Source organism: Myotis yumanensis, unplaced genomic scaffold (genome assembly GCF_028538775.1).
Source record: "Myotis yumanensis isolate MYYU_CA2020_CCGP unplaced genomic scaffold, mMyoYum1.0.hap1 SCAF_1, whole genome shotgun sequence".
NCBI classification, from domain to species: Eukaryota; Metazoa; Chordata; class Mammalia; order Chiroptera; family Vespertilionidae; genus Myotis; species Myotis yumanensis.
Window position 1 is genome coordinate 69410611 of NW_027223752.1, and position 27757 is coordinate 69438367.

General features: G+C 41.1%; 1 protein-coding gene across 1 annotated transcript; it reads right to left on the reverse strand.

The window, feature by feature from the left end:
* Nucleotides 1–398: 398 nt before the first annotated feature.
* PDIA3 (protein disulfide isomerase family A member 3) lies at nucleotides 399–27582 on the reverse strand. The gene is made up of 13 exons (XM_070423725.1): nucleotides 27316–27582; nucleotides 17583–17661; nucleotides 16618–16735; nucleotides 11830–11937; nucleotides 10359–10488; nucleotides 6515–6631; nucleotides 6081–6206; nucleotides 5253–5435; nucleotides 4333–4441; nucleotides 3546–3674; nucleotides 1976–2055; nucleotides 1293–1350; nucleotides 399–833 (listed from the first exon to the last, which is right to left on the reverse strand). Exons 1-13 carry the CDS (start codon nucleotides 27480–27482, stop codon nucleotides 720–722), a joined length of 1518 nt encoding a protein of 505 aa, XP_070279826.1. The 5' UTR covers nucleotides 27483–27582; the 3' UTR covers nucleotides 399–719.
* Nucleotides 27583–27757: the final 175 nt, after the last annotated feature.

The window sequence follows — 27757 nt, forward strand, 5'->3', positions numbered from 1 at the left end:
AGCTATATGGCAAGGACAAACAGCAACCCATCCTTAAGGCACAGACAGGGTCAGAAACAGATTCCAACAAGAAAGGGCCCTCACCTGTTCTAATTACCCAACGAGGGGCCTGGGCAATAAACATGTAAGGATAGAGACAAAATTTGGAGAGGATTTACAGGTGGAAACTATGGAGTCAAAATAGTTGGTCTACAGCTGTACTGACCGAGATGGTAGCCACTAGCCCTATATGTGACTATTTAAATAAAAACTTAAAATGTAGTTTCTAGACACATTTCAAATTCTCAATAGCTACATGTTTCAGAGAATGAAGGTTATAGAACATTCCCACTATCGCAGAAAGTCCTATTGGACAGTGCTGGGCTAGAGAACCGTTGGGTTTCCCATCTCGTGGGAAAGACAGTTTAAAGGGGGCTCTTTTATTATCACTGTTCCAAATGTACAAAAAAAATTAGAAAATAACCCCCCAACTTAATTCCCCCCACCCCCAGCAACACAAATAATTTTTCCCAAAAGCACAAACATAAACTGGTCCTGGTATTTCCACAAACAGTGCAGCTAAGAAACAGTTTAGAGAAAATTGAACAGGATTCAGGTAATATCCATCTATCCTCTCAGCCCTGAGAGGTAATAATCCCATGTGGGTACCAGTCCTTCCTAATGGTTTTCCCAGCTCTGGTGGAAGAGTCCTTTACAAAGTGGTATGTTTGGCTGCTGCTTTAGAGATCCTCCTGTGCCTTCTTTTTCTTCTTGGGTTTTTCTTCTTGAATTACAGGGGGGTTTGTAGCCTCTCGCTGTAGATAGCTAATAAAATCACTTAATTCACGGCCACCCTGAAAACAGAAAGATTACCATGAAAATTTAATCATTTAACCATTTGAGTCCCAAGCAGCGCGATTGCACTGCTGAGATTTTATGTCGAGAAAACATACGATTCATTTGAGTCCCAGGGGGTATTGAAAAAACACTGTGGAAGAATCCCAAACAGCGCAACCGCGCTTTCTCTAAATGAGTACGAAAAGACCCAAACAGCGTGATAGCGCTTGTTTTATTTTATGTCGAGAAATACGAAGCAGCGCGATCGCATGCTTGGGACTCAAACGGTTAAAGAACCCTGGGTTTCCCCCAACCCCCAATAAGACTTCTGAGTTTGTAAAAGCACATTAACCACATATATTGACGAGAGTCGAAAGAGTTTCCAGTTAAATAAATATAATTAAAGAGCTAGATACGTACAAGCTTGTGTGAGTATGTGTGTGTTTATTTGTGGAGAGCTGAGACAATGCACTTACTTCATATTTCTTTGGATCTAGCTTCTTGTTGGCTGGAGAGAAGTAGATGGTAGGAAAACTAGGGAAAAGAAAAAGAAAAAGAGTTGACTACTTTCCTGTTCGAGTAACTCTGTCATACTAGTATACGTCCTTAATAACTGTTTCTTGGAGTAACTTCTCTTCATGATTTCTTTCTTTCTTTTTTTGGTAATCCTCACATGAGGATATTTTTCCATTGATTTTTAGGGAGAGTGGAAGAGAGGGGAAAGACAGAAATATCAATATGACAGAAACACATCGATTGGTTGCCTCCTGCACACGCCCTGACCAGGGCCTGGGTCGGGGAGGAGCCTGCAACCAACATATGTGCCCTTTACCATAACTGAACCCGGGACCCTTTGGTCTGTAGGCCAAAGCTCAATTCACTGAATTAAACTGGCTAGGGCCATGATTTCTAATGTGACCAGACAGCAGTCTCCATCAATGGCTAGGGTAACATCCGACCAAAACTTAGGAATATGAGAGCTCACAAAATCTGTGACAGTCATGTAGGCCCATGCTGCAGAACTCTAACCCAGGGAAGGCATCAGTGGTTCTGTGCTCAACTGGAGTATGAGGACTCCCCAAACTATACCCAATAAAAAAAATGGCTTTTTTTTTTTGTCAATTGGCTACTCATTTTTATTAGTTTTTAATCTACTTACCCTCTGACTTCATATGGAGAAGGCACATCATTGGCTGTGGCATCCATCTTGGCTATGATAATATTTGGGTCTTTTCTGAGCTGTTAATAAAAAGGTTAGATTTTTAAGTTTCAAGTTTCAGTGACTGAGAGACAGTCAATTCAGGACTTAAAACAATCACATCTTAAAACACCTACATAAGTTTTGCTGCTCAGACAAGAAGAGTAGTTATCACTTGCACATAGTATCTTGCCTTTCACAAGTTTCCCTGTTCTCTCTGGGTTCCATATTAAGACTCTATATACAGCCACCTTCAAAACTATCTAGCTGAAAGAAGACACTGTAAAGGCTAAGCCAAGTGTTTTAAGATGAAGGAACATAATGGTTTCATATAAACCATTACCAAAATTCAGAAGCCTGGATATATATTTTTTAAAATATATTTTTATTGTTCTTTAGAGAGAGAGGCAAAGTCAGAGGGATAGAAAAAGAGAAACATCATAGATTGGCTGCCTCCTACATGCCCCCTCTTGGGGATCAAACCTGCACCCTGGCCATGTGCTGTCTGGGAATTGAACTAGGGACCTCATGATTCATGGGTTGATGCTCAACCACTGAGCAATACTGACAGGGCAGCATGTACACTTTTAACCATAATCTAGATCAGTGGTTCCCAAACTTTTTTTGGCCATGCCCCACCTAAGCATCTCTAAAATCCTGATGCCCTCCCTGTGACATAAATTCTTATTACTCAAAAAGTGAACTCCTATTCATGTGGAGAAAGTCTAAAAGGCCATTACCTTGGTCTAAACAAGCTTCCAAAGAACATGGCAACCATGAAAGAGAAAAATAAAAGAACGAAAGGACAGTTGAAGTACTGAGGAAGAAATCACTAGAAATTGTTAAAAAAATAATAATATGAAATGATATGAAAAAATAGCAAATAAAGTTTCAAAACATAATAGAGAACTAAAATGCATAAATATGCGCAATATATATTTATATACTGTATATGAGGGTCCCTAGAACCATATGAAAGGCAAAAATTCACTTATTAGTACCCTTAAAAATCAAACTGCCTCCCTGTGGGGCGTTTGCCCCATGTTGGGAACCACTAATCTAGATTTAGTCTGAGTAGTTTCATTTTTTAAACATTTAAAAAAAATTATTTTGTTGTTGTTGTTAATCCTCACCGAAGATATTTTTTCATGGATTCTCTGAGAGAGTGTAAGAGAGCGGGAAAGTCAGAAACATTGATGTGAGAGAAAAACATCGATTGGTGGCCTCCTGCACGCACCCGACCAGGGCCCCCGGTGGGGAGGAGCCTGCAACTGAGATAAGTGCCCTTGACCGGAATCGAACCCGGGACCCTTTCGTCCGCAGGCCAATGCTATATCCACCGAGCCAAACCAGCTAGGGCGAGTCTGAGTGGTTTTAGGACAGGTATTTGAGACACTGCTCAGGCTAAACACTAGGGGGAAATCAAGAGAAAGTGAATAAAGAGTAGATAAGGTAACTAACTAGCCAATGCTAAATACATGTGTCAACATCCCCACTCAAATTTTATCTTCAGAATATGGTTCAGACTTACCTTCTCTCCCAGTTCTTTATACTTAGGTTCCAGATTCTTACAGTGGCCACACCAAGGAGCATAAAATTCAATCAGCACATCTTTATTTACATCATTCACTATTTCATCAAAATTCTCTGCTACCACTACCTGGAAAACACAGAAGATTCTCTAGTTGGTAAGCTGAGCTGACAAATAAATTCACAAGTTATATTTGTTTCTGGACCCAATCCCTTTCAAATCTGATGTGTTCTAATCCCTCTCAAATTTGATGTGATGTCACTGAAACCCAAAACACATTTATAGACTGTATTAAAGATGCTGTCGGTTGGGAGAGGTCAGTGGGGGGAAAGGAAAACATATGTAATACGTTCAACAATGAAGAATTAAAAAAAAAAAAAAATTGAACCAACCTTTTCAACCAGTAAAGAAAAAGAAAAAAAAGATGCTGTCATTCCCAGAAACCAATTCATTCCTATGTTTAGGAAGTCACAGGAAACAAGTGTTACCCAATCCTTCCTTAAAATAATCTTAAAATTATTCTTAGGGGTTAGCTTGCTCTGTCCCAAAGAATAAGCTAGCTCTGATATAAATACCACCAAAAAATTCTATGGAGGTTTTATAGTCCTGCCCCAATTGAGCATTATGAGCTCTGTCAATGCTTATTTTATGTATGAGGTGGAGAAGAGGGGGGAAGTGAGGACAAATAAAAACATGGTAACTAACAAGGTCTTCACTTAGACCCAGCATTTTTGGAAGAAATGAGGAGAGGCTGCGTACAAGCTTGGGGAGGCCATGAGCACCTCACCTTTACGGGCCCATCATTGCTCTCTGGGATTGGCTCAGACTTTAGGTATCTCTTCAGGTTGCCATCAAAGTAATCCTGCAGGAATCTCTCAAGAGCCTTGCCATCACGCCTGCCAATTGGAAAGCAAGTGTCAGGTTAATTTATTCCCATCATTGAGAGGATTAAAAGCAATTTCTTCGAATAGTTTCTACATATTTTAGCTTTAATTTCAAGATTACAATGAAATCAGAAGTTTAAAAAAATGGGGGGGGGCACTCTTATCTTTCAATATTGAGGACTACTGACTGAACAAAAAACCAATCACTTCTTAGTATTTCTAGTGTGTTCTTTGTGGATTAAAGGGCAGAAAAGGAAGAAAACATTGGTCTTCTGAAAATTCAATTCTACCTAAGGACCAGTTTTATTTTGTTGCTTTAGAGAACAGTGCCTAGTTATGAAATCTCATTTTACTGATTCGTTCACAAGGAAGATTTTCGCTTGTGTTGATCTCCCAAAGTCTCAGAAGATGAAAGTCAAAATTATCTGGGGACCTAAGACCTCTCCACTTCCCTGAGTTTACTGTAGGCCAATGTGCTATTCCAAGAAGAAAAAATATTCTGTAGGTTGAGAAGAGACTGGATTGGTCTAAAATTACATAAATTTCAAAGAGACTGTCTAGTGTTCTTTATGGCACTGTTTCTAATGGCAGGGTGGAAACAATCATGTAAGAATTCCATGCTGCCATCTTTCATTATTATTTTTATCATGGTCCTTAAAGTAAGTACCTGTAATTAATTGAGAAAAGTGAGTCATAAGGTGTTGACTAGAAGACCTATCTTCACATTTGAACATGCACCTTTATAAATTCTCAGTAGTATAAAAGGCTTTTAATAGTTTCCTTGAAGAATCAAATCCCAAACCCATGCTAACGTGTAACTCACGAGAATTCCTCCTGCATGACAAACTTCTCTCCTTTTGCAGTTCTGATAGCAACAACAGGAATCTCTCCGGCAGTGCTTTCCAAACCAAAATCGGAAAGATCATGGCTAAAGGTTTTGCGGCTAGCTACAGCAAAGTTAAGTTTGTGTCCAGCATCCAGGAATTTCTTTGCTACCATCATCACCCTGTGGGAAACAAGAGAAATTTATGCCTATGCCAAATTACAACAGGGTGGTACAGCACTTCTGAAACCAAGAAGCAAGAGTCTAGAAAGCAAAGACTAAGTTTTATAGTCCATGCAGCCCCCCGGAATCAGTCTGAACTTGTGTCCTTGGGCATTAACACAGGATTATGGTGCGCTCTAATGTGCCACTAAACTTCACTGCCACACTGGTGGTGCCCAATCAAATAGCTCATTCCCACTGAATCTTGATACACACACACACACACACACACACACACACACACACACACACACTGAAATATTGCAGGCATATTGACTAATCTGAAAAGAAAGCTTATAAGGCTAAAATGTACTGAGTCTCAATGGGCAAGTAGGCACAATATTTTAGAGTACATTTTAGAATCACATTTGCATCTTTTACTTGGAGAAGGAATTAGCTGTATAACAAGGCAAAGGAATACCTATGGAAGATATGTCCAATAGATTTTAGAAATAGTTTGTTATGTTATTTGTCCTTATGAACTATTCTCATTCTTATCTGCTCTCCCATCACACATAGTAACAGGATAGGTAACAGGATAGCTAGAAGGAACTGTTTACACCCTGGGTAAGCCTGTTTACAAAGGGGAAATACGACCCTTGTTACCTGTTTCTCCAGTAGTTGGAACCTTTAGCATTCTTTTCGTAGTCCACATCATAGTACGCCACAAGTAAGTCCTTGCCCTGTATCAAGTCTTTATTATCTTCTGTCATGTGAGGACAGATACCAAAACTGAAATGAAATAATATATTATCAAATTTGGTAGGTTTATATTTGTATTACGGAATTATCACAAAGTAACTGATAGAACTTTAAAAAAGAAATTTTCAACATATAGGACAAGTACTGAGCGATATACCTTATAGGACAATGGAGTTCTAGGGCTCACACATTACTGCTTTAATATAAACTTCAACTATTATTATTATAATCCCTTGACTGAGACTATTTAATCCAAAATATGGCTTAGTTTAATAAATGAGAAATACAATATATAATGAAGCCAAGAAATCCCAAACAAGTTATAAAGAGGTACTCACATGTTTTCCTGGATAAATTTTTTAATCTTGCCACTGGTCATTTTTTGTTCTTTATATGCCGAAGTTTTGTCTTCAAACTTGTTCATCAGATGTGAAGGACGAAACAAGGTGATACCTCTTAAAAAAAAAAAAAGTCTTAGTATGTAGATAGTAGAACCGTCTCCCATCTTTTATTTAAAGCTCAGACTATCTACTCTTGCTGCCACTTTTACTATCACCATTTAAGCACAAAAGGACTCTTTTTGGGGACCACAGACTTGGCAACATGACCTTCTTATCAACACTAAGATGCTAACTACCTTAATCTCAAGTGTAATAATTGGGCTTAAGGGTTTAATAAACTCTGGATTGAAAAGTTATGAGATCTTGGTTCTAATTCTAGTTTTACCACTATTTCAAAGACCCTGCACCAGGCATCAATTTAATTCTTCTGGGCTTCAGCTCTTTCATCAGTACAAAAGGGGGTTAGAGTAGATGATTAATGTTTAAACCTTTAAAAACTATAACAAATACAACCAACTCCCTCCAAAGCCCCAATATGTACAATACAATAAAGCAGAGCTTGCTCTTATTGGAAGATACCTTGTCCTGCCACTCTCCTACACAGAAGGAAAATTACTTTATTAGAGAAAATATCTTTAAGATTTTTCCCAGCTGTAATATTCTATAGGTAGGTATACAATTATAATATTTGGCTTGAGTTCATTGAAAATTCCTTTGTTCTAGATTTCTTTATACCAATAAACCAAGTTTACAAATACATGCTGGACAAGCAAGACTGTGAATAGGGCACCTTAAGACATCCTCATATAAGGATGTCACAAACTTTTCAGTAAAACTTTTAATTGGGTGCTGGTAGACCAATTTAAATGGGAGCGTGAGAGGCAGCCACAATGAACAAATCTAAGGTTAAAAGGCTGACACATAGTGTCCTCAATGAGCCATAATGGCTCCAGTTCCATTTATAGACCTGGTATCTCTCAATCTAAAAGGCAGAACCATATGCTCAAGGCTGCCAACTCTGCAACCAGACTTTCTAGGTTCAAATACCAGTTCTGCCACTTACTATGTAAAGCTAGAAAAATTACCTAACCTCTCTGAGGGGTTTCTCCTCTGCAAAATAGGGAAAATAATAGATCTGTCTCACCTGGTTGTTAAGAGAATTAAATGAGTTAACAGTAAATGACACAGTAAACACTACATAGTTTGTTAAATATGAATAAGTAACACTAGCCCTTGACACACTTTTAAAAAGCTTTATGTGCTCACCCTGCGTGATCTTATCTAGTCCAATGGTTCCCATAATCATTCATATGTGGATGACCTATAAATATTTATCTCTAGCTCAGAAATTTTCCTGAATTCTAGTCTCATCTATCCAATTATCTGTCCACTGGGTCTTCACCAACTGGATGTCACATGAACTCCTCAAATTCACTGTGACAAAATAGAACTCATAATCATTACCCCCCAATCTGTTTCTGTCTTTTTTCCTAGCTTGATGATGACTGTCATGGGCCCAGTCACTTTAGAAACCTAGACTCTAGCTCTTCCCCTTTTCACACATAGGGATTAAACCCTATGTTTTACTACTCAGTCCTTCCTCTTCACTGCCCCTAATACTACCTTACTTGTTACTCTCAGATGTCACCCTTAGTTTACTCTCTTGACTGCCTTGCCATCTCTCCCATTTCAAACCACCACCATATGGGTGCCAGCGACTTTTCTCCTAAAACACAATATTAATAACATTATCCTCCAACCCAAAGTCTTCCAATGGAGCTCAAATGTCTAAAATATAAAATCTAAATTCTTCTGTATGGCACTTAACATTTATAATTTGGTCGCTTCTTAGCTCTCTAACCTTACCTTCCACTATGACTTGTTACTACAAGTCCCAACATGCCTAGACTGTTTTACATTTCATTGCCAGCACTCCTGCTGCTCTATCTGGAATAATTTTTATCCCAACTGCCATAACCTGTCTGGAAAAATTCATCTGTTAAGACACACAACAAGCCTCACCTCTAGGAAGATTTTTCTGATGCTACTCGGCACTCCAGAAGAAAATAAAATCACCCCTCTCCTTTATAATTCCACTCCGCCCAGCATATGTCTATCATCTACACTAATAAAAGAGAAACATGGTAATTGGCGTACGACCGCTACCCTTCCCATTGGCTAATCAGCGTATCCTTATGCAAATTAACTGTCAGCCAAGATGGCGGCCAGCAGCCATGCACTGAAGCGAGCAGGGAGGCTTGCTTCCTCCAGGAACTGCAGACTCCAACGTTCTCTGCCTCACTTGCCGGACTCTCAACTGCAACTCTAAGGAACTATTACTATGTTGCAAATAAGAAGCTAAACAAAACCGGCTTTCAGTCAGCCCCGGACCGCAACATTGTATCCATGTTTTCAGCAGCGAGGCCTCAGAGCTAAAGCTGGCCCAGAATAAAAAAAAAAAAAAAAAAAGAAAACAAGGAGTGGTTGGGAGCTTTTAGTCAACTGCCAGAGGGAAAACAGCCATCATCCTCTCATCCAGGCTGGCCAGGCACCCCAGTGGGGAACCCCACCCTGATCCAGGACACCCTTCAGGGCAAACCAGCCGGCCCCCACCCGTGCACCAGGCCTCTATCCTATATAGTAAAAGGGTAATATGCCTCCCGGCACCGGGATCAGCGGAGCAGCGAGGCTCCCAGCACCGGGATCAGCGTGACAGGGGGCAGCGCCCAAACCCCCTGATCAGCCCTGCTCTGTGCCTGATAGGGGGTAGCTCCCCAATCCCCCGATTGCCCTGCGGCTCTGTGTGTGACAGTGGCGGTGCCCCAACCCCCTGATCGGCCCTGCTCTGTGGGTGATAGAGGGTGGCGCCCCAACCCCCCTCCACGGGCCTTGCTCTGTGTGTGACAGGGTAGAGCCATAACCTCCCCATTGGCCCTGCCCTGAGTGTGACAGGGTGCAGTGCCCCAACCCCCTGATCCGCCCTGCTCTGTGTGTGACAGGGGGCGGTGCCCCAACTCCCCTATCGGCCCTACTCTGTGGGTGACAGGGGGGAGCTCCTCAACCTCCTGATCGGCCCTGCTCTGTGAGTGACAGGGGGCAGCGCCCCAACCCCCCTGATGAACCCTGCTCTGTTAGTGACAGGGGGCAGCGCCCCAACCCCTTGATCGGCCCTGCTCTGTGAGTGACAGGGAGCAGCGCCCCAACCCCCTGATTGGCCCTGCTCTGTGAGTGACAGAGGGCAGCGCCCCAACCCCCTGATCAGCCCTGCTCTGTGAGTGACGGGGGTGGCACCGCAACCTCCCCATCGACCCTGCCTTGAGTGTAACAGGGGGCGGTGCCCCAACCCCCCAATCAGTCTACCCTGAGCATGACTGAGGGTGGCATTGCAACCTCCCGATCCGCCCTGCTCTGTGCATGACGGGGCGGTGCCCCAACTCCCCAATAGGCCCTGCTCTGAGCCTGACCAGGGGCTGCACTTAGGGGTTGGGCCTGCCCTCTGCCACCCGGGAGCAGGCCTAAGCCAGCAGGTCGTTATCTCCCGAGGGGTCCCAGACTGTGAGAGGGCACAGGCCGGGCTGGGGGATGCCCCCTCCCCCGAGTGCACAAATTTTTGTGCACCGGGCCTCTAGTAACACCTATAATGCTCACTACACACATTTTTACATATATCCACTGTTTCTACCTACTAGATGCCCTCAAAGGTTGCAACAGTATCCAGAACTTAGCTTAATGCCTAGCAAGAGCTCCATAAATCTTTAAAAAACAGTCAAGCATTAAAAATCACCAGTTCAAATAGCACCTGGTCCATAGATTTACAAGGGCATACATCTCAGACACTTACTCTCCATCATCATCATACTTGTTCACCAGAGACTCAATATTGGTGTGTGCAAATCGGTAGTTATCCCTCAAGTTGCTGGCTGCTTTTAGAAATTCAGAGTGAGCTTCACTGAATAAATCCTTGAAAAAACCTATATGAGAAATGTCAAACACAAGGGAGAAATAGTAAGTGCCGAGATATAATTCAAAACTTTTAAATTCTTCTATTTTTTTTAATTGAATTTTTTAGAGAGGAAAGGGCCAGGAGGGAGTGTGGAGGGTAGAGAGAGAAACATCAATCACGGATTTGTTGTTCCACCCATTTATGCATATTGGTTGTTTCCTGTATGTGCCCCGACTGGAGAGTGAATCCGAAACCTTGGCATATCGGGACACTCTAACCAACTGAGCTACCCAGCGAGGGCTAACTTCTATTTTTTTAAAGCCTTTATTCCATTATGGACAAGCAAAGCAACGTAGGCAGGAGGATTGGGTCTGCTCTGCCATGACTACCTTGGAAATCTGACAAAACCCTTAGGATGAGAATTCTTCCTGTACCTTTTAAATATTTTTGAATAAGCCAAAATAGAGGATTTGTCAGGGTTCAAGTCTTAGTTTTTCACAATTAAATAATTTATTTGTGCAAATTGCTTAACTCCTTAAAGTTTCAGGATTAAATAAGGCAGTATGTCAAAATAAAGGTAAATCACTTCACCATATTTTTTCTGTCTTTTCTTTAGAAACTTCAAGTTTAGAAAAGTGAATGAAACAAATGTTTAATAAATGTCTGCTTGGGGTTAACTCCCTGTAAAATATACTGAATCAGTAAAATCCAGATGATAATGGCTTTTAGTCAAATCTAAATTATAAACTATCTTCTAGTCCCAGAAAGTCAGTTTTATTATAATATTAGGAGATTAAGAGAAGCACAAACACAGCTTATATGTTTAAATTTATTCTTTAGTCAAATGTATTATACATATAAGACAGAACAAAGAACACCCGACATGTAGAATGGGCTCAAGTTATTTTAAGGATAAAATGAGACACTGCAGCACTTGGGAAAGCAAAGGTAGCTGTAAAACTAAATACATAGCAATGTGATCTTAAATTTTAAATTCCCCATGATTGTGAAAATAGCAGACACAGAGGTCTATTATTTACTTGTGTCCTGCCACCTTAAAAACCCTACTTTCAGTCATAACTACCCTATTACTTGAATTAAAGTTCAGAGTTTAAGACATGGTAGAAAAAGCTGAAGATACTCCTATTTCAGCCCTTTCATTGAAATTACATTTTTACATCTGTAAGAACAAAGACACTCAAACACCATTTTTCCCCCATTATAGAAATGCTGAGCTAATTCTGTGAGTTTATTTTTAACTGTCTCCAATGTTACCAAAACTGTTTTAACTTTGTTGTTTACTCAGACATATAGTGTTTTTGAAAGTAAGTCGATGATTCTGTGGCATGATCAAATATTTGCTACTTACCCACCACAGAAGCATCCTTATCACCAATGAACTTCTCAAATTCTTCCTCAGTCTTAAGAGGAACTGAAGCTGGTCCTGCTTGCTTCTTCAGGTGGCTGACAATTCCATCTTAAAGGATAAGATGAAAGATTATAGTAACAAATTTATAACTTTTGAGAAGGTAACCAACCATTCACATGATTCAAAGTTCACAAGAGTATACAATGAAGTTGTCTTCCGCTCTTGTCCCTACTCACCAGTTTCATCCTCATAGGATAAGATTTCAGTTTTTTATATACTTTTCCAGATATATTAGACATAAACAAATAATTATATATTTATTCTTTGCTTTCTTTTCTCCTCAAACAGCAGCACACATATATGCTGTTCTGTATTTTATTTCTGTCATTTACCATAATTTAGAGACAATTTATGTCAAGGTACACAGAACTCCTTCAATCTTTTTTACGAATGCATACATAGTATTTCATTGTATAGATGTACCAAAATTTACTTGACCAGAAACAACTGATGGACATTTGTTTCAAATTTCTTGCTGCTATAAATGATTCTAAAATAAACAACATTTTCTTTTTTTTTTTAAATCCTCACCCAAGGATATTTTTCCCATTGATTTCTATGGGAATAGAGAGAGTGGAAGGGAAGAAGGTGGAGAAAGAGAGAGAAAAACACATCGATTGGTTGTCTCCCACATGTGCCCTGACCAGGGCCAGGGATCAAGCCTGAGCTCCTTCAATCCGAGGGCCAATGCTGTAACAACTGAGCGAACCAGCTAGAGCAGTACATGCATTTATAATTGTTAAACTGCCCCCCCTCTCCCAAAGAGACCACTTATTTATACCCCTACTAGTGATGCAGTGAAGTGTTTACAACAGTACAAATTTAAATAATGACTTTGTGAATATAATTCTCTCCGCCTAGAACACTCTTTCCCTAGATATCCATGTGGCTCCTTCCTTACTTCTTTTAGATCTTTACTCAAATATCATCTTATATTTTATTTTTTAATTGATTTCAGAGAGGAAAAGAGAGGGAGAGAGAGATAGAAACATCAATGATGAGAATCATTGATTGGCTGTCTCCTGCACACCTCACACTGGGGATTGAGCCTGCAACTCAGGCATGTGCTCTGACCAGGAATCGAACTGTGACCTCCTGATTCATAGGTCCACGCTTAACAACGAGCCACGCCGGCTGGGCTCATATATCATCTTAATGAAGCCTTCGCCGACCATCCTATTGTAAACTAAAACCTATTCAACCTCCAAAGTTCCTTTATCTCTTTCTTGTTTATCTTCCTCTACAAAACTTTTCACTCATCTAATTAATATACTTGATCCTTAATATTTTTATCTCTCTCTCCCCACTACAAAGTAAGTTCCAAATCAGCAGGGATTTTTGTTTGTTTTGCTGATATATACCTAGCTCTAAGAATAATACCTAGCACATAAGTTCAAGAAACATCATTTTGCAAATAATAACAATTCCCTTATTCTCAAGTAGCACAAAGACTTGCTTATAGTCTTACTAAAATTTAAAAGCAGGAAATGCAATGACTGGGCAAGTTTGTACAGGAGTTTAAATACATACAGGTAAAATCATTCCACTTACAGGATCCACCCAAATCATACTTTCCTACTGAGGTGAAATGGGCTAAATAAAATAATTTAGATGTAATAACCACACACAAAAATATCTTTTTATCCTGAAGCCAGACCATTATTCTACTTTCTTTTGGGGCCTGCTAAAACCATTCATAGGTTCAAAATGCTTACAGACCAGAGGCAGTGCAATTCTCCATAATATTCTACCTCTTCCACCCATTTTCTCTTCTAAGTACTCTAATAATTTGCTAACTGGTTGAGACAGAATACTGTTTAACTACCTTACTTTGTAAGGTTGTTTTTCTCATGGATCCCCCACCCCACCCTTACATATGTTTTCCTCCATTCCTCACAGAGGATGGGTTGTATCAATAGATTAGTTGAAACTGGAATGAATTGTTTAGTCTTTGAGGGGACTGCTATTACTATATCACAATATAAATTATTATAAAAACATTAATTCAGGATTATGATGAAAAGTGTTACTTTTCTCCAAGAGTATTTAAATGCTCTGGAAGGTATAGTGGGAGCACTGAATAACCACTTTATGTAGGAAGGCAAACAGTATAGTTCTTAAAGGAGTACATGAACAAAATAAAAATAATCCATCCTAAGTAGCCAAACATCTCACCTCCCAAATGCTGAGAAATTTTCGAGTTAAAAAAAAAAAAATCTAAATTGCAAGTCCAAGTGAGAATATTTGCCTAGAAGCATTCTGGTTGGGTTTATCTACAACTTTCTTAAGACTTGTCCAACTTTAGAAAAACCATATTAATTAAATTCTAATTGCTGACTTTACCCTAAATAAAACTAATAAAATCTGAATGGTAACATGGGTTTTTCATTAATGATTTTAAGCTCAGAAAAAAGAATATGAAAAAAATTTGGAGATTTGACTAAATGATACCAGTTGGGCTAAAATATTTATTCCTGCATTAAAGAGTTCCTGAGTATCCACTCCTGGTGCCAGTCTAGGCGCTGGGAACAGAGTAGTTTGTAAACCAAACAAGGTCTCTGCTCTCTTGGAGCTTGCAATTCATAGGAAATCTCTACCCCGGCCGCTGTGGCTCAACGGTTGAGCGTCAACTTATGAACCAGGAGGTCACGGCTCGATTCCAGGTCAGGCACATATCTGGGTTGTGGCCTCCATCCCCAGTGTGGGGTGTGCAGGAGGCAGCCAATCAATGATTCTCTCTCATCGATGTTTTCATCTCTCTCTCTCTCTTCCTTCCACTCTGAGAAAGCCTGGGGAGGTGGAGGGTAAAATTTAAGCCATGATCTGAAAAAGGAGCAAGCCATGCAAACACAGGGAAGATCAGTTCAGGCTATGAATACAGCCAGGACAAAAGTCCTAAAGTGAAGCAGTCTTCAGAATTAGGAATGGGTCATACTATGTAGAGCTTTGTGCATGGGTAACAATCACACTGAAAAATTTTCACATCACCTAAAATGCCCAAACTGAACCTCTTTCCTATTAGTTTACCATCATAAAAGGTAAAATATGCCTGGACTTGATAGACTCAAGATAAAACTGTCTTTGTCAGCCTTCAAGCCACATGGTCCCTTTGCCTTGGGTACACCAAGCTCAGTTATACGTAAGGCCTTTTTGCATTGGCTTTCCCTTTGCCTACAGGTTCTGATCCAGATTTTCTCATGGCTGGCTCCTTCCTATCACTCAGGACTCAGCTCAAATATTACTTCCCTCATCACCTAATTATGTGGTGCTCCCAAGACCACATCACCTGGTCTTATTTTTCTCCTTTCATGCTCTTACCACTAGCTGAATTGATCTTATCCATATACATTTTTTACATTAAAATTTTTGTTTTGTTTTTGTTAATCCTCACCCGAGGATATTTTTCCATTGATTTTTAGGGAGAGTGGAAGAGAGAGGGAAAGACAGAGCGAAACATCGATGTGAGAGAAACACATCGATTGGCTGCCTACTGCATAAGCCTTGACTAGAGCCTGGGCCGGGGAGGAGCCTGCAACCGAGGTATGTGCCCCTAACCGGAATCAAACCTGGGACCTTTGGTCCGCAGGCTGACGCTCTATCCAGAGTCATACCAGCCAGGGTAACATTAAAATTTTTTAAACTATGATAAAATATACAACATAAAATTAACCATCTTAACCATTTTTAATCGTACAGTTCTGTGGCATTAAGTACATCCACACTGTTATACAATCAACCTCCAGGACTGTTTTTATCTTGTAGAACTGAAATTCCACTGATTATATAACTCCCTATTCTGCCCTCCCCACAGCCCCTGGCAATCACCATCCTACTTTCCGTCTCTATGAACTAGACTACTGTAGGAACATCATATAGGTGGAATCACACAATATTTGTCTTTTTTGTGAATAGCTTATCCCACTTAGCATAATGTCTTCAAGGTTCAACCATTTTGTAGTTCATGTCCTAACTTCCTTTTAAACATCTGTATCATTGTATGGTATACACATTGATATATAATTTATTATTGTTATTAATATACCACCTTTGGTGTATCCACTCATTCCCTGATGGACATTTGGGTTGCTTCTACCTTTCTGCCATTGCTGACTAATGCAGCTATAAACCTGGGTGTACAAGTATCTCTTTGAGATTCTGCTTTCAATTCTTTTGGGTATATACCCAGGTACAATTGTTGGATCATATGATGTCTATTTTTAATACTTTTAATAACTTGCCATTCTGTTTTCCATAGTAAGCTGCACCATTTTACATTCACACTAACAATTCAAAAGGGTTCCAATTTCTCCACAGCCTTACCAGCACTTGTTATTTTGATAGTAGCCATCCTAATGGATATGAAGTGGTAGATACCTCTAAGCATTTTTAAACCTATTTGTTGCCTTCTTTTCAACTCCTAGAATGTAAGCATCACAAGAGTAGGAACTGTGTCTGTTCTGTTTATCAATACTGAGAGCACCTAGAATGTCCAGAATACCTGGCCCAGAGTACTCAATAATATTTGTCAAATGAAAAAATGCCTAGTTGATCTTATAACTCAAGTTCAAGTATTTTCTATATTACTTACATAATCTGTTCATTTAGAGAAGTTTTTTGTTAGCTACCAAACTGACCTCTTAGAAGATAAATTTTAAAGACTGAAAGTATGTTGTATAGAAAATTGTCCTGTTCACATTACAAAGAACAGGATACTTCAAGCGTCCTTACCAGCAGTCCTGGGCCCATCATAAGCACCTGCTTCTTCACCATCTCTAAATATCTTCAGGGTTGGATATCCACTGACTCCATACTTATTACAGGTGTTTGTGTTGGCAGTACAATCAACCTAAAGATTAAAATGTATAAACCACTTGTTATCCAAATGCCTGCTTACAGGTTCTTCCTATATTTCCAAATATTAAGATTGGTCAAGTCATAAAGGATCCAACAATTCTTGACACATGCCATAGAACATCAGATTTTAAAGGCAGACTGGTGCTGGGCTAGCTACATAAGAACTACCTAAGGAAATCTTTAAAATTTAGATCCCTGGGCCTCATACAAAATACACAAATGACAATTTAAATTCTGCCCTTGGAGTCTCTATTGTCTAAAATGGTCTCCATCTTTTTCCTGCCCCAGAACATGTGAGGGATAAATCACTTAAGTTAGTAACAGTGGCTTATTTGATAATGATTATCATTAAGAGGATACATGGATAGGTGTACATACTATTTAGCTGGGGTGGAGTATAATTTAATTTGGCAAATCATCTAGTTATTAGCAAAGTTACCAATACTTGAATACCTGAGCTAGTATGAATCTTGGCTAAACTATAACATGACATTTAATGATACTAATGAAGAAGAGGGCAATTTCCATCTATTTAATCACTTGATAGAATCCTGAGGTTCAGAAAAGTAATACAGGCTATAGCTACATAAGACAGAAATTAAATCAAAACCAAACTCTTTTTTTTTTCTATGGCAAGCTGCCATAGAAACATTAGGATTAAAAGCAGTTTCTGCCCTGGCCAGTGTGGCTCAGTTGGCTGGGTGCTGTCCCATGCACCGAAAGACGGTCAGGGCACATGCCCAGGTTGCAGACTCAATATCTCCCTTTCCTTCCTCTCTCTCACATTAAAAACAACACCCCACCTCATTTTTTTAAATGAAGAATCCACCTATACTCACCTTTGCTAACGGGACTATTCCTTTTAATCTAGTAGCTGCAGCTTCATACTCAGGGGCAAGCCTCTTGCAGTGTCCACACCTATACAGATATATTAAAAAAAAAAAAATAGCCAAATTCTCAATTTAATCCTTTAAGTCTAACTTTATTTCTCTAGGAAGAACCCCAAACTATACTATTTTAGAACTAGTAGCTGCTTTATCTGAACAATCCCCATTAGTAATTAGGGTAAACCAAAGCTCTCAGAAGATAAAAGTATTATCTCCAGCGTAAGGTTGATTCTATAGGAGATCAGTCCAGAGCAACATCTATTTTCTCAATAAAAGTGCAACTGAGTCCTGGAAGTGGTAGTCAAAAGTATCCTCCACATGAAAGAGGTAAAGGGCTGCCTGGGGTTCAGTGATTGTGAGTGTTGACCTACGAACCAGGTCACAATTTGATCTGGGCACATGCTCAGTTTGTCTCTCGATCCCCAATGGGGGCATGCAAGAGACAGCTGATCAATGATTCTCTCTCATCATTGATGTTTCTCTCTCCCCCTCCTCTCTGAAATCAATAATATATATATATATATATATATATATATATATATTTTTTTTTTTTTTTTTTTTTTTTAAATCTCTATATATGAAAGCCTACGCAACCATTACGACTGGTCGACTTAATGACCGATTGCTATGACACGTACTGACCACCAGGGAACAGGCGCCCAATGCAGGAGCTGCCTCCTGGTGGTCAGTGCACTCCCGCAGGCAACCTCCTGCAGTCTCTCCCCCTGGCTGGCCGGCCCCAATCGGGACTGGGTGAGATGGCCCTGATCAGCCCCAATCGCTGGCCAGGCCAAGGGACCCCACCCATGCATGAATTCGTGCACCCGGCCTCTAGTATATATATATATATAGTGACTGAAACCTGTAAACTTCCAAGTATAGTACTGACTCAGTAAGAATCACCATCAAGTATTTTTTCTCCATCCCTTCAATATGACTTTTTGACCAGAAATCCAGTTTGAGGGGATAGCAGAATGAAACCCAGAAGGTACTCAATCATCACAAATACTCTAGCAACTCACTGGAGGTTTTTCCCCACCCTCAACTGAATCACAGCATCTGAATGACATATTTAAGAGCATAGGCCAGCTCTAGCTGGTTTGGCTCAGTGTGGGTATTGTATCAGCCTGAGGACTGAAGGGTCCCGGGTTCAATTCTGGTCAAGGGCACATGCCCGGGTTATAGGCTCAATTCCCTAGTAGGGTGCGCACAGGAGGCAGCCATCAATGATTCTCATCATTGATGTTTCTCTCTCTCCCTCTCCCTTCCTCTCTGAAATAAAAAAAATATATTAAAAAAGAAGAAAAAGTGTGTAGGCCTGATTTTTATAGTTATACAATTCACATGGCTACAAGAACTGATGAGACTAAAACACTGTCAATTAGAATGTTCCCAGAGGGCCATCAAAAACACCTGCTCTTCTGCCTGAACGTCCTCACAGTGACATAAATATACTGTATCTGCAATGGGGGGAGAGGGGCAACATACTCCTTAGTGTACAGCTAGCACTAGCTGTATATCATCTCTTCAAAAGCCAATGGGTTGCAGAGGGATTACTTTGAGAAGGTGAATAGTTCTGTAATCTCCCCAAATAGCAAAAATAGAATAAGCAAAGGAAGGAAACATAGAAGAAACTTGAGCTGATATATTTCACAGTCAACAGTCTCAAAATTTATTAAAAAATAGTTTTTTTGCCGGAACCGGTTTGGCTCAGTGGATAGAGCGCCGGCCTGTGGACTGAAAGGTCCCGGGTTCGATTCCGGTCAAGGGCATGTACCTGGGTTGCGGGCACATCCCCAGTAGGGGGTGTGCAGGAGGCAGCTGATCCATGTTTCTCTACCATCGATGTTTCTAACTCTCTATCCCTCTCCCTTCCTCTCTGTAAAAAATCAATAAAATATATTTAAAAAATAAAAAAAATAAAATAGCCCTAATTGGTTTGGCTCAGTGGATAGAGCGCCAGCCTGTGGACTGAAGGGTCCCAGGTTCGATTCCGGTCAAGGGCATGTACCTTGGTTGCGGGCACATCCCCAGTAGGGGGTGTGCAGGAGGCAGCTGATCCATGTTTCTCTACCATCGATGTTTCTAATTCTCTATCCCTCTCCCTTCCTCTCTGTAAAAAAAATCAATAAAATATATTTAAAAAAATAAAATAAAATAAAATAAAAATAAAAAATAGTTTTACTTATTTCAGAGAAGAAAGGCGAGGGCAATAGAAACATCAATGACAGAATATCATTGATAGGCTGCCTCCTGCACACCCCACACTGTGGGTTGAGTCTGCAACCCAGGCATATGCCCTGACTGGGAATCGAATCGTGACCTGGTTCATAGGTCAACGCTCAAACACTGAGCCCCGCCAGCCAGGTCTCAATATGTAAGTGATGAATAAGCAACGTGGAAGCATTTGACCCTAAAACTTGTTTAAAACAAAGAACTACAAGAGCTTATATTCTTCAAGGTCTTTAGGAGTTCTATTAAAAAATCATTAGAAAGCTTAAACCAGGGGTCCTCAAACTACGGCCCGCGGGCCACATGCAAATACAAATATTGTATTTGTTCCCATTTTGTTTTTTTACTTCAAAATAAGATATGTGCAGTGTGCATAGGAATTCGTTCATAGTTTTTTTTTAAACTATAGTCCGGCCTTCCAACGGTCTGAGGGACAGTGAACTGGCCCCCTGTTTAAAAAGTTTGAGGACCCCTGGCTTAAATGAAGAAAAGGTGGTATTTTAAAATAAAGACTGTAATATTACATTAGCTGTTTCTTAGGGTCACACACATATTTACTAAAAGTATAAAAGGACCAAATGATAAATACCAAATTCAGGATGGGGGGGTGCATAAGATGGGAAAGGGTACATAGGGGGCTTTAACTGTATAGGTCTTTTTGTTAGACCTAGTAGAATAAATGGTATTCCTTATACTGCATTTTACAGATGCACATTTTACCATATTTGAAATTGGAATGTGTCTTCCAATCAGTAATAGCTTCAATGGTAGTATTTATTTCTTTGTAAGACATAAAATAATGGTTCCTGCCCGGCCAGTGTGGCTCAGTGATTGAGCACCGACCTATGAACCAGGAAGTCACGGTTGGATTCCGGGTCAGAGCATAGTAGGGGTCGTGCTGGAGGCAGCCGATTGATGATGTGTCTTTCTCATCAATTTTTCTCTCTCTCCTTCCCCCTTCCTCTCTTGAAATCAATAAAAACATATTTTCAAAAAAAATAATTTTTCTCTCAATCAGTGGTATCTTAGATGTGCCTGAAATATGCTATTATTCATTATATCCTCTATATTCCTTTACTATTGCATAAGAAGTTAAAATTTTGAGTACTTCGGTTGGAGCAAAATACACAAATTATAATTGATCTAATACCATAAAATAACCAATTTATCTGAGAAATCCAGGCTTTTGGGACCACAATAAAATTTCAAAAGTTTAAAAAAATGTATGTTAAAGGGAGTAAGATTTGGATCTGGGCCTTTAAGGCTTCAGAAAGGACATGGTAGAATATTTTAGATAAAGGGAACAGTGAAACAAAGACAAAATTCCTAGTGAGAATGATACATTCAGAGAACTGTGAAGGGCTTTTGCTATTGAGATAATAAATGTGTTACGTGTATTAAGACTACATCAGCCAACAATATTACAGGCCTGACAAAGGGGGAAAGCAGAGATAAAAATGCCACCTAGAGATAATATATTTCACATGGCAGAAATGAAAGCTTGGTCCAGCATGGAAGCAATGAGAATAAAGAAGAAACAGAAGAGAGATTTCTGTTGACTTTGTAGTTATTGTCAAGAAGGCTGAAAACAAAATTCATCGCCTCTAGCACATCCTTCTGGTTCAAACTGTCTTCACTATAGGATTTCTAGTGTAACCCTCAACAAGTCAGTGGAGCACCTGCAGTGAAGACCAGAGTAAGAAGCAAGTGAAAGTTACAGAGTGGGGCAAAAGTTGTTTATATGGAAAATACAAAAATAAATAAGAATAAACTCTGTATTTCATGTACTTACATCTGTAAACTTACTTTTGTCCCACCCTGTCTTTGTTTTACTGAGGTTTTTAAATATAGTTTTAAATTAAGGGTAATTGTGGCAGGGGTTGAAAAATTAATTAGCATGGATATACTGAGCTATCCTATGGGTTGATAACCATTGTTACCCTGGCCAGTATGGCTCAGTTGGTTGGAACATCGTCTCATACACCAAAAAGTTCTGGTTTAATTCCCACTTAGGGCACATACCCAGGTTGGGGATTTGATCCCAGCTCCAGGTACATGCAGGAGGCAACCAACTGACATTTTGTTTTCTTTTTTTCTCTCTCTCTCTTCCTTCCTCCTTCAAAAAAATAAATGAAATCAATTATAAAAATGAGCAAACTATTTTCTTAAAAAAGTTGTTTGCTATGGTAAAGATTTGGGGGTTAAATAAAAAACAATACCCAGTTTGGGAAAGTCAGCCAAAAGCCAGAATAATTCATTATGAAAGCAAACAGAAGAAAAGAGTATATTCTCAATTTCTTTTTCCCACGAAGTCTGGAGAAAAAAATCCTCATGTCACTAAATTGTCTGTTGCATGAATTTTAGTGTTTTGCTATAAGACAGCATGAGAGTTATTAGGCCAAAATTCATTATTGTATTTCCAGTACAATTTATCTTGAGTGTCTCTTAAATCAGTTTATGCTTATCAGTTTTCTTTCAGCAAACATTCTTACCATCATGCAGAATTTACCTTTTGAGAGAAAATTAAATCAGAGAAAAATTAAAACAAACAAAAACAATACTCAGGTTTACTCCGTCCGAAATCCTATTTGCTCCCCCGATCCCAAGTTTTTATTTCAGTTACTTATATCCTAGAGCAGGGGTGGGCAAACTTTTTGACTCGAGGGCCACAATGGGTTCTTAAACTGGACCGGAGGGCCGGAACAAAAGCATGGATGGAGTGTTTGTATGAACTAATATAAATTCAAAATAAACATCATTACATAAAAGGGTACGGTCTTTTTTTTTTTTTTAGTTTTATTCATTTCAAACGGGCCGGATCCGGCACGCGGGCCGTAGTTTGCCCACGGCTGTCCTAGAGCATTAACACCTGGAAGTGGAGTATTTATCCAACACAGGTTACTTTCTCATTAGAGTATTTTTTGGCATTTTTCAAAAATCCTAATTAAAACAGACAATTTAGTCCAGCCAGTATGGCTCAGTGATTGAGCATCGACCCATGAATCAGGAGGTCACAGTTGGATCTGGTCAGGGCACATGACTAGGTTGTGGGCTCAATCCCTATTCGGGGATGTGCAGGAGGCAGCCAATCAATGATTCTCTCTCATTGATGTTTCTATCTTTCTCTCCCTCTCTCAATTCAATAAAAATACATATTTTTTAAAAACTGACAATTTAGATTCTGACAAATGACACTCAGGTAGAGTTTGAAGGTGAGCATCAAGATGAACCACTACTTCTTTCACTCCCTCCTTGATAATATGAAAAAACAAATCACATCCACCTTCAGGGATGGCACTTAGCAGTTAATAATGAAATCCCAACATATATTCACCCAAGAATCATCGATCTTCATCACTTCATGTCTCTAACAGAAAAATTGATAAAGTTCTTTTTCTAAGGAACACCATTCTGGCATGGGTGAGGCAGTATTATTAGGTTCCAAAAGAGAAGAGGGAGCAATCAGTTAGTTGCTCAGGGAAGGAAGTGAGTTTTGTTGAGAATAATTTGCGAGTGTGTGTGTGAGATCCTTGTGCAGAGGCAGGAATTCTAAGTAAAGGAATCAGCATGTATAAAAAAAAATACAGGGGCAAAAGTAAGTTTATAGTTGTTTGCATGTAAAATACTACAATTAGCCCTAGCCGGTTTGGCTCATGGATAGAGTGTTGGTCAGCCTGCAGGCCAAAGGGTCTCCGGTTTGATTCCAGTCAAGGGCACATACCTCGGTTTCGGGCTCCTCCCTGGCCCGGGCCCTGGTTGGGGCACTTGTAGGAGGCAACCAATCGATGTTTTTCTCACATCAATATTTCTCTGTCATTCCCTCTCTTCCACTCTCTAAAAATCAATGGAAAAAATATCCTCGGGTGAGGATTTAAAAAAAATTAACAAATAATACAAGAATAAACTGTGCTTTGTGTACTCACAAATGTAAACCTACTTTTGCCCCACCCTATATTAAAAATCCCATTTCATATTATCCACAGTCTTTCTCTATACTCTAGACCAGGGATGGGCAAACTTTTTGACTCGAGGGCCACAATGGGTTTTTAAACTGGACCGGAGGGCCGGAACAAAAGCATGGATGGAGTGTTTGTGTGAACTAATATAAATTCAAAGTAAACAACATTACATAAAAGGGTACGGTCTTTTTTTTTTTTTTAGTTTTATTCATTTCAAATGGGCTGGATCCATGGGCCGTAGTTTGCCCACGGCTGCTCTAGACCAGCGGTCGCCAACCTTTCGGCCCTCACAAACTGAGGGCCGAAAGGTTGGCGACCGCTGCCTAGACACATTGTATTATCAAATGTCATTATCTAATACTACCATTCTAGAGGGTAGGGCACAAATCTACAACATAAGTAGATGCTGAGGACTTAAAACATACTTAAGACTGATCAATGAATTTTCAGAAATTATCACAAACATTTAAATAGTGCTATTTCCCCCAAAGAAATCCAGTCTAGCCGAAACCGGTTTCGCTCAGTGGATAGAGCGCCGGCCTGGGGACTGAAGGGTACCAGGTTCGATTCCGGTCAAGGGCATGTACCTTGGTTGCGGGCACATCCCCAGTGGGGAGTGTGCAGGAGGCAGCTGATCGATGTTTCTCTCTCATCGATGTTTCTAGCTCTTTATCTCTCTCCCTTCCTCTCTGTAAAAAATCAATAAAATATATTTAAAAAAAAAGAAAGAAAAAGAAATCCAGTCTTATAAATTACATAGATGATTAACTCCATAAAGGAAATATTAGTCTAAAAACCAACTACAAAGAAATCTTTCACTTTCACTTGTAAAATGAAAGTGAAAAAATATCCTAAAGCAAACCAGAAAAAGAACCTGCTCAAAATAGGCTCATTTACTCTTAGATTCTTTTAATGTTCCTAAGTTGTGAGCTCATACTCTTGATTTGAACAAAGGAGTATCAAAAAACATTTCCAACTTAAGTATTCATAAGTAAAAGTGGTTGAGCCCTGGCCAGTGTGGCTTAATTGGTTGGAGTGTTGGCTGGCACACCAAAAGGTTGCGGGTTTGATTCCCAGTCAAGGGAACATATCTAGGTTTTGGGTTCAATCCCCACTTGGAGGACATATGGGAGACAACTGATCAGTGTTTCTCCTTCCCTCTCTCTTCCTCCCCCTCTCTAAAATCAATAAAAACATATCCTTGGGTGAGGATTAAAAAATAAATAAGAGTTGAATATGAAGAAATAAGGATATTATCAACAGGAGACTTCCTTGACTCCAAATTAGTTATTCAGAAAACTGATCCTTCTTGTTGGCATTGTGGAGGAGGACCTTACCTTCCAGACCAATTCAAAGTGGATACTGCAGCAGAGATCCACCCAATTTTTGGAATAATTTAGTGAATGATGGGATATGCAGTTCACAGGGAAGCATATGTAACAATTTAAAGTAGGAAGAACACCTTCGATTGGGAAAAAAAAATCTGCTTTAGCCCTGGCTGATATGGCTCCGTTGGCTGAGTGTCGGTCCTGTGCACCAAAAGGTTGGGATCCCAGTCAGGGCTCACGTCCAGGGTCTGGGTTCAGTCCCTGGTCAGAGGCAACAGATTGATGTTTCTTTCTCCTTCTCCCTTCCTCCCCATAAAAATCAATAAAAACATTAAAAAGATATGCTTTAAACTAAGTCTAACTGCTCACAATTCTCCAGCAACTCACTTCATGTTGATCTCTGCAGTCATTAAAGCACTACCCAGTTTTGAAACAACTCTATCCGGCCATGCTAAGGAAAGGGACAACCTTTTAAAGTTAGCAGCACGGTTTTATGGCTGGGAAGAGTTGTTTTTTTTTTTTTTCTTTTTTTTAAAATATGTTTTATCGATTTTTTACAGAGAGGAAGGGAGAGGGATAGAGAGTTAGAAACATCGATGAGAGAGAAACATCGATCAGCTGCCTCCTGCACACTCCATACTGGGGATGTGCCCACAACCAAGGTACATGCCCTTGACCGGACTCAAACCTTGGACCCTTGAGTCCGCAGGCCGACGCTCTATCCACTGAGCCAAACCGGCCAGGGCTGGGAAGAGTTGTTTCTAAGAGAGAATGTGAGTCTAAAGATGAGCCTATGATGTGTACTCAGTACTGCCAGTTAGCCATAGGAATGCCCTGGACACAAAATTCGTCACAAGCTAAAACCAAATTCATTGCCTTTAGCACATCCTTCTAGGTCAGTGGTTCTCAACCTTGGCTGCACATTAGAATCACCTCGGATTCCCAGGTGATTCTAATGTGCAGCCAAGGTTGAGAACCACTGTTCTAGGTGATCTTCACCGACTACAGGACTTCTAGTAACCCTCAACAAGTCAGTGGAGCACCTGCAGTGAAGATCAGAGTTAGAAGTGAAAGCTATGCTTTGTTTTACTGATACTTTGGGATAAAGGTAGTTTTTAATTAAGGGTAGTTGTGGCGGGGATGGAAAAATTAAGTACTGTGAATTGGTATAGATAGAATGAGCTATCTCATGTGTTAAGATAATCACTGTTTGCAGTTTTCTGTGGTAAAGACTTGGGGGTTACACAAAAAAGGAAACTCAGATTTATTACTGGGTCAGAAATCCTATTCGTTCCCTACCCTACCCCCACCTCCAGTCTTTTATCTAAACTTAGTTCTATCCTAAGAAATGTAAACCCTTGTTCAGTTAAATCACCCCGCAATGGAGTATTCCTCCAATACTGGTTACTTTCTAATTGGAGTTTTTGGCATTTAAAAAAAAAATCCTAATTAAAACGGACAATTTAGGCAGGTTCTGACGAAATGACTCTTGTTCACCTACTCTTTTTGTGTGTGTGTGTGTGTGTGTGTGTGTGTGACCGGATTCTGCTGCTGCTGGGAAGTAAGTGATCAGCGTAATGGAGAAAGTGTGCACCATGCGATGGACAAAATAATGGCTCCCCCGAGAACGCACTTCGGGCCATTCTGCAGCCACCGAGTGACCTTGGCTAGAATCGCCTGGCTGCGGGGCCTGGGTCCAGGAGGAAGGAAGCACCCCGGCAGCCGGGACCTCTGCACTCGGGGACACGATACCTTCCATTGAAAGGCCTCGGGACGCCTAGTCTGCAGCAGGGAGACCATTCACTCTGACCGCCCAGAAACTGCCAAGGCGCCCATCACCGTGGGGCCGGGGGTGGCTAAACCCCCTGCAAATAGGAAGTGCCGCGAGCGCACGAGATCGGGATGTGGCCCCGCGCGAGAGGGGCCTCCTTCGGGGTTTTCTTTCTCGGGTCTCGCCCCGCGGCGATCGGCACCCACTTCTCGGCTCTCGACGAGGTACCTCGGCTCCCCGGGGCTGGGAAACTCCCCGGCCGCAGCCGGGCCGCTGGAAGGGGGGAGGGCCCGGCGCCGCGCAGGCCCAACCGCTCCCGGGCCTCCGTCCCCGGCCCGGCCCGGCCCGACCCAGCCCAGCCCGCTCTCCCTCCCCTCCCGGCTCAGTGGCCTCACCAGGGGGCGAAAAACTCCACGAGCATGAGGCCCGCGGAGCCCGTGTCGGAGACGCGACTCTCGAAGTTGTCGTCCGTGAGTTCCAGCACGTCGGAGGCACCGGCCCAGCGGGCCGCGGTCAGCAGCAGCGCCACGCCCGGGAGCAGTGCGAGGCGGCGGGGGCGCATGGCGGCGGCGGGTCGGGACTCGGCGGGGCCTGCGGGGACCGGACCTGCAACCACGCACCCTCGGCCGGTGCTCACGCGTCTAGCCCAGGCGGACCTGCAGCCGGACGTCCCCACCCCCGCCCGGCTCGGGCCGCAGTGTGGCAGCCGCCGATTGGCTGCGCGGCGCTGGCGTCGGGCGGGCGGGACCAGCCGGTAACCGCCGGGTGGCCGGGGCGCGGGGCGGGGCCTGGCGGCGGGCGTCCGGGCGGGAGGGGCAGAGCCGGGGCGGGGACCGG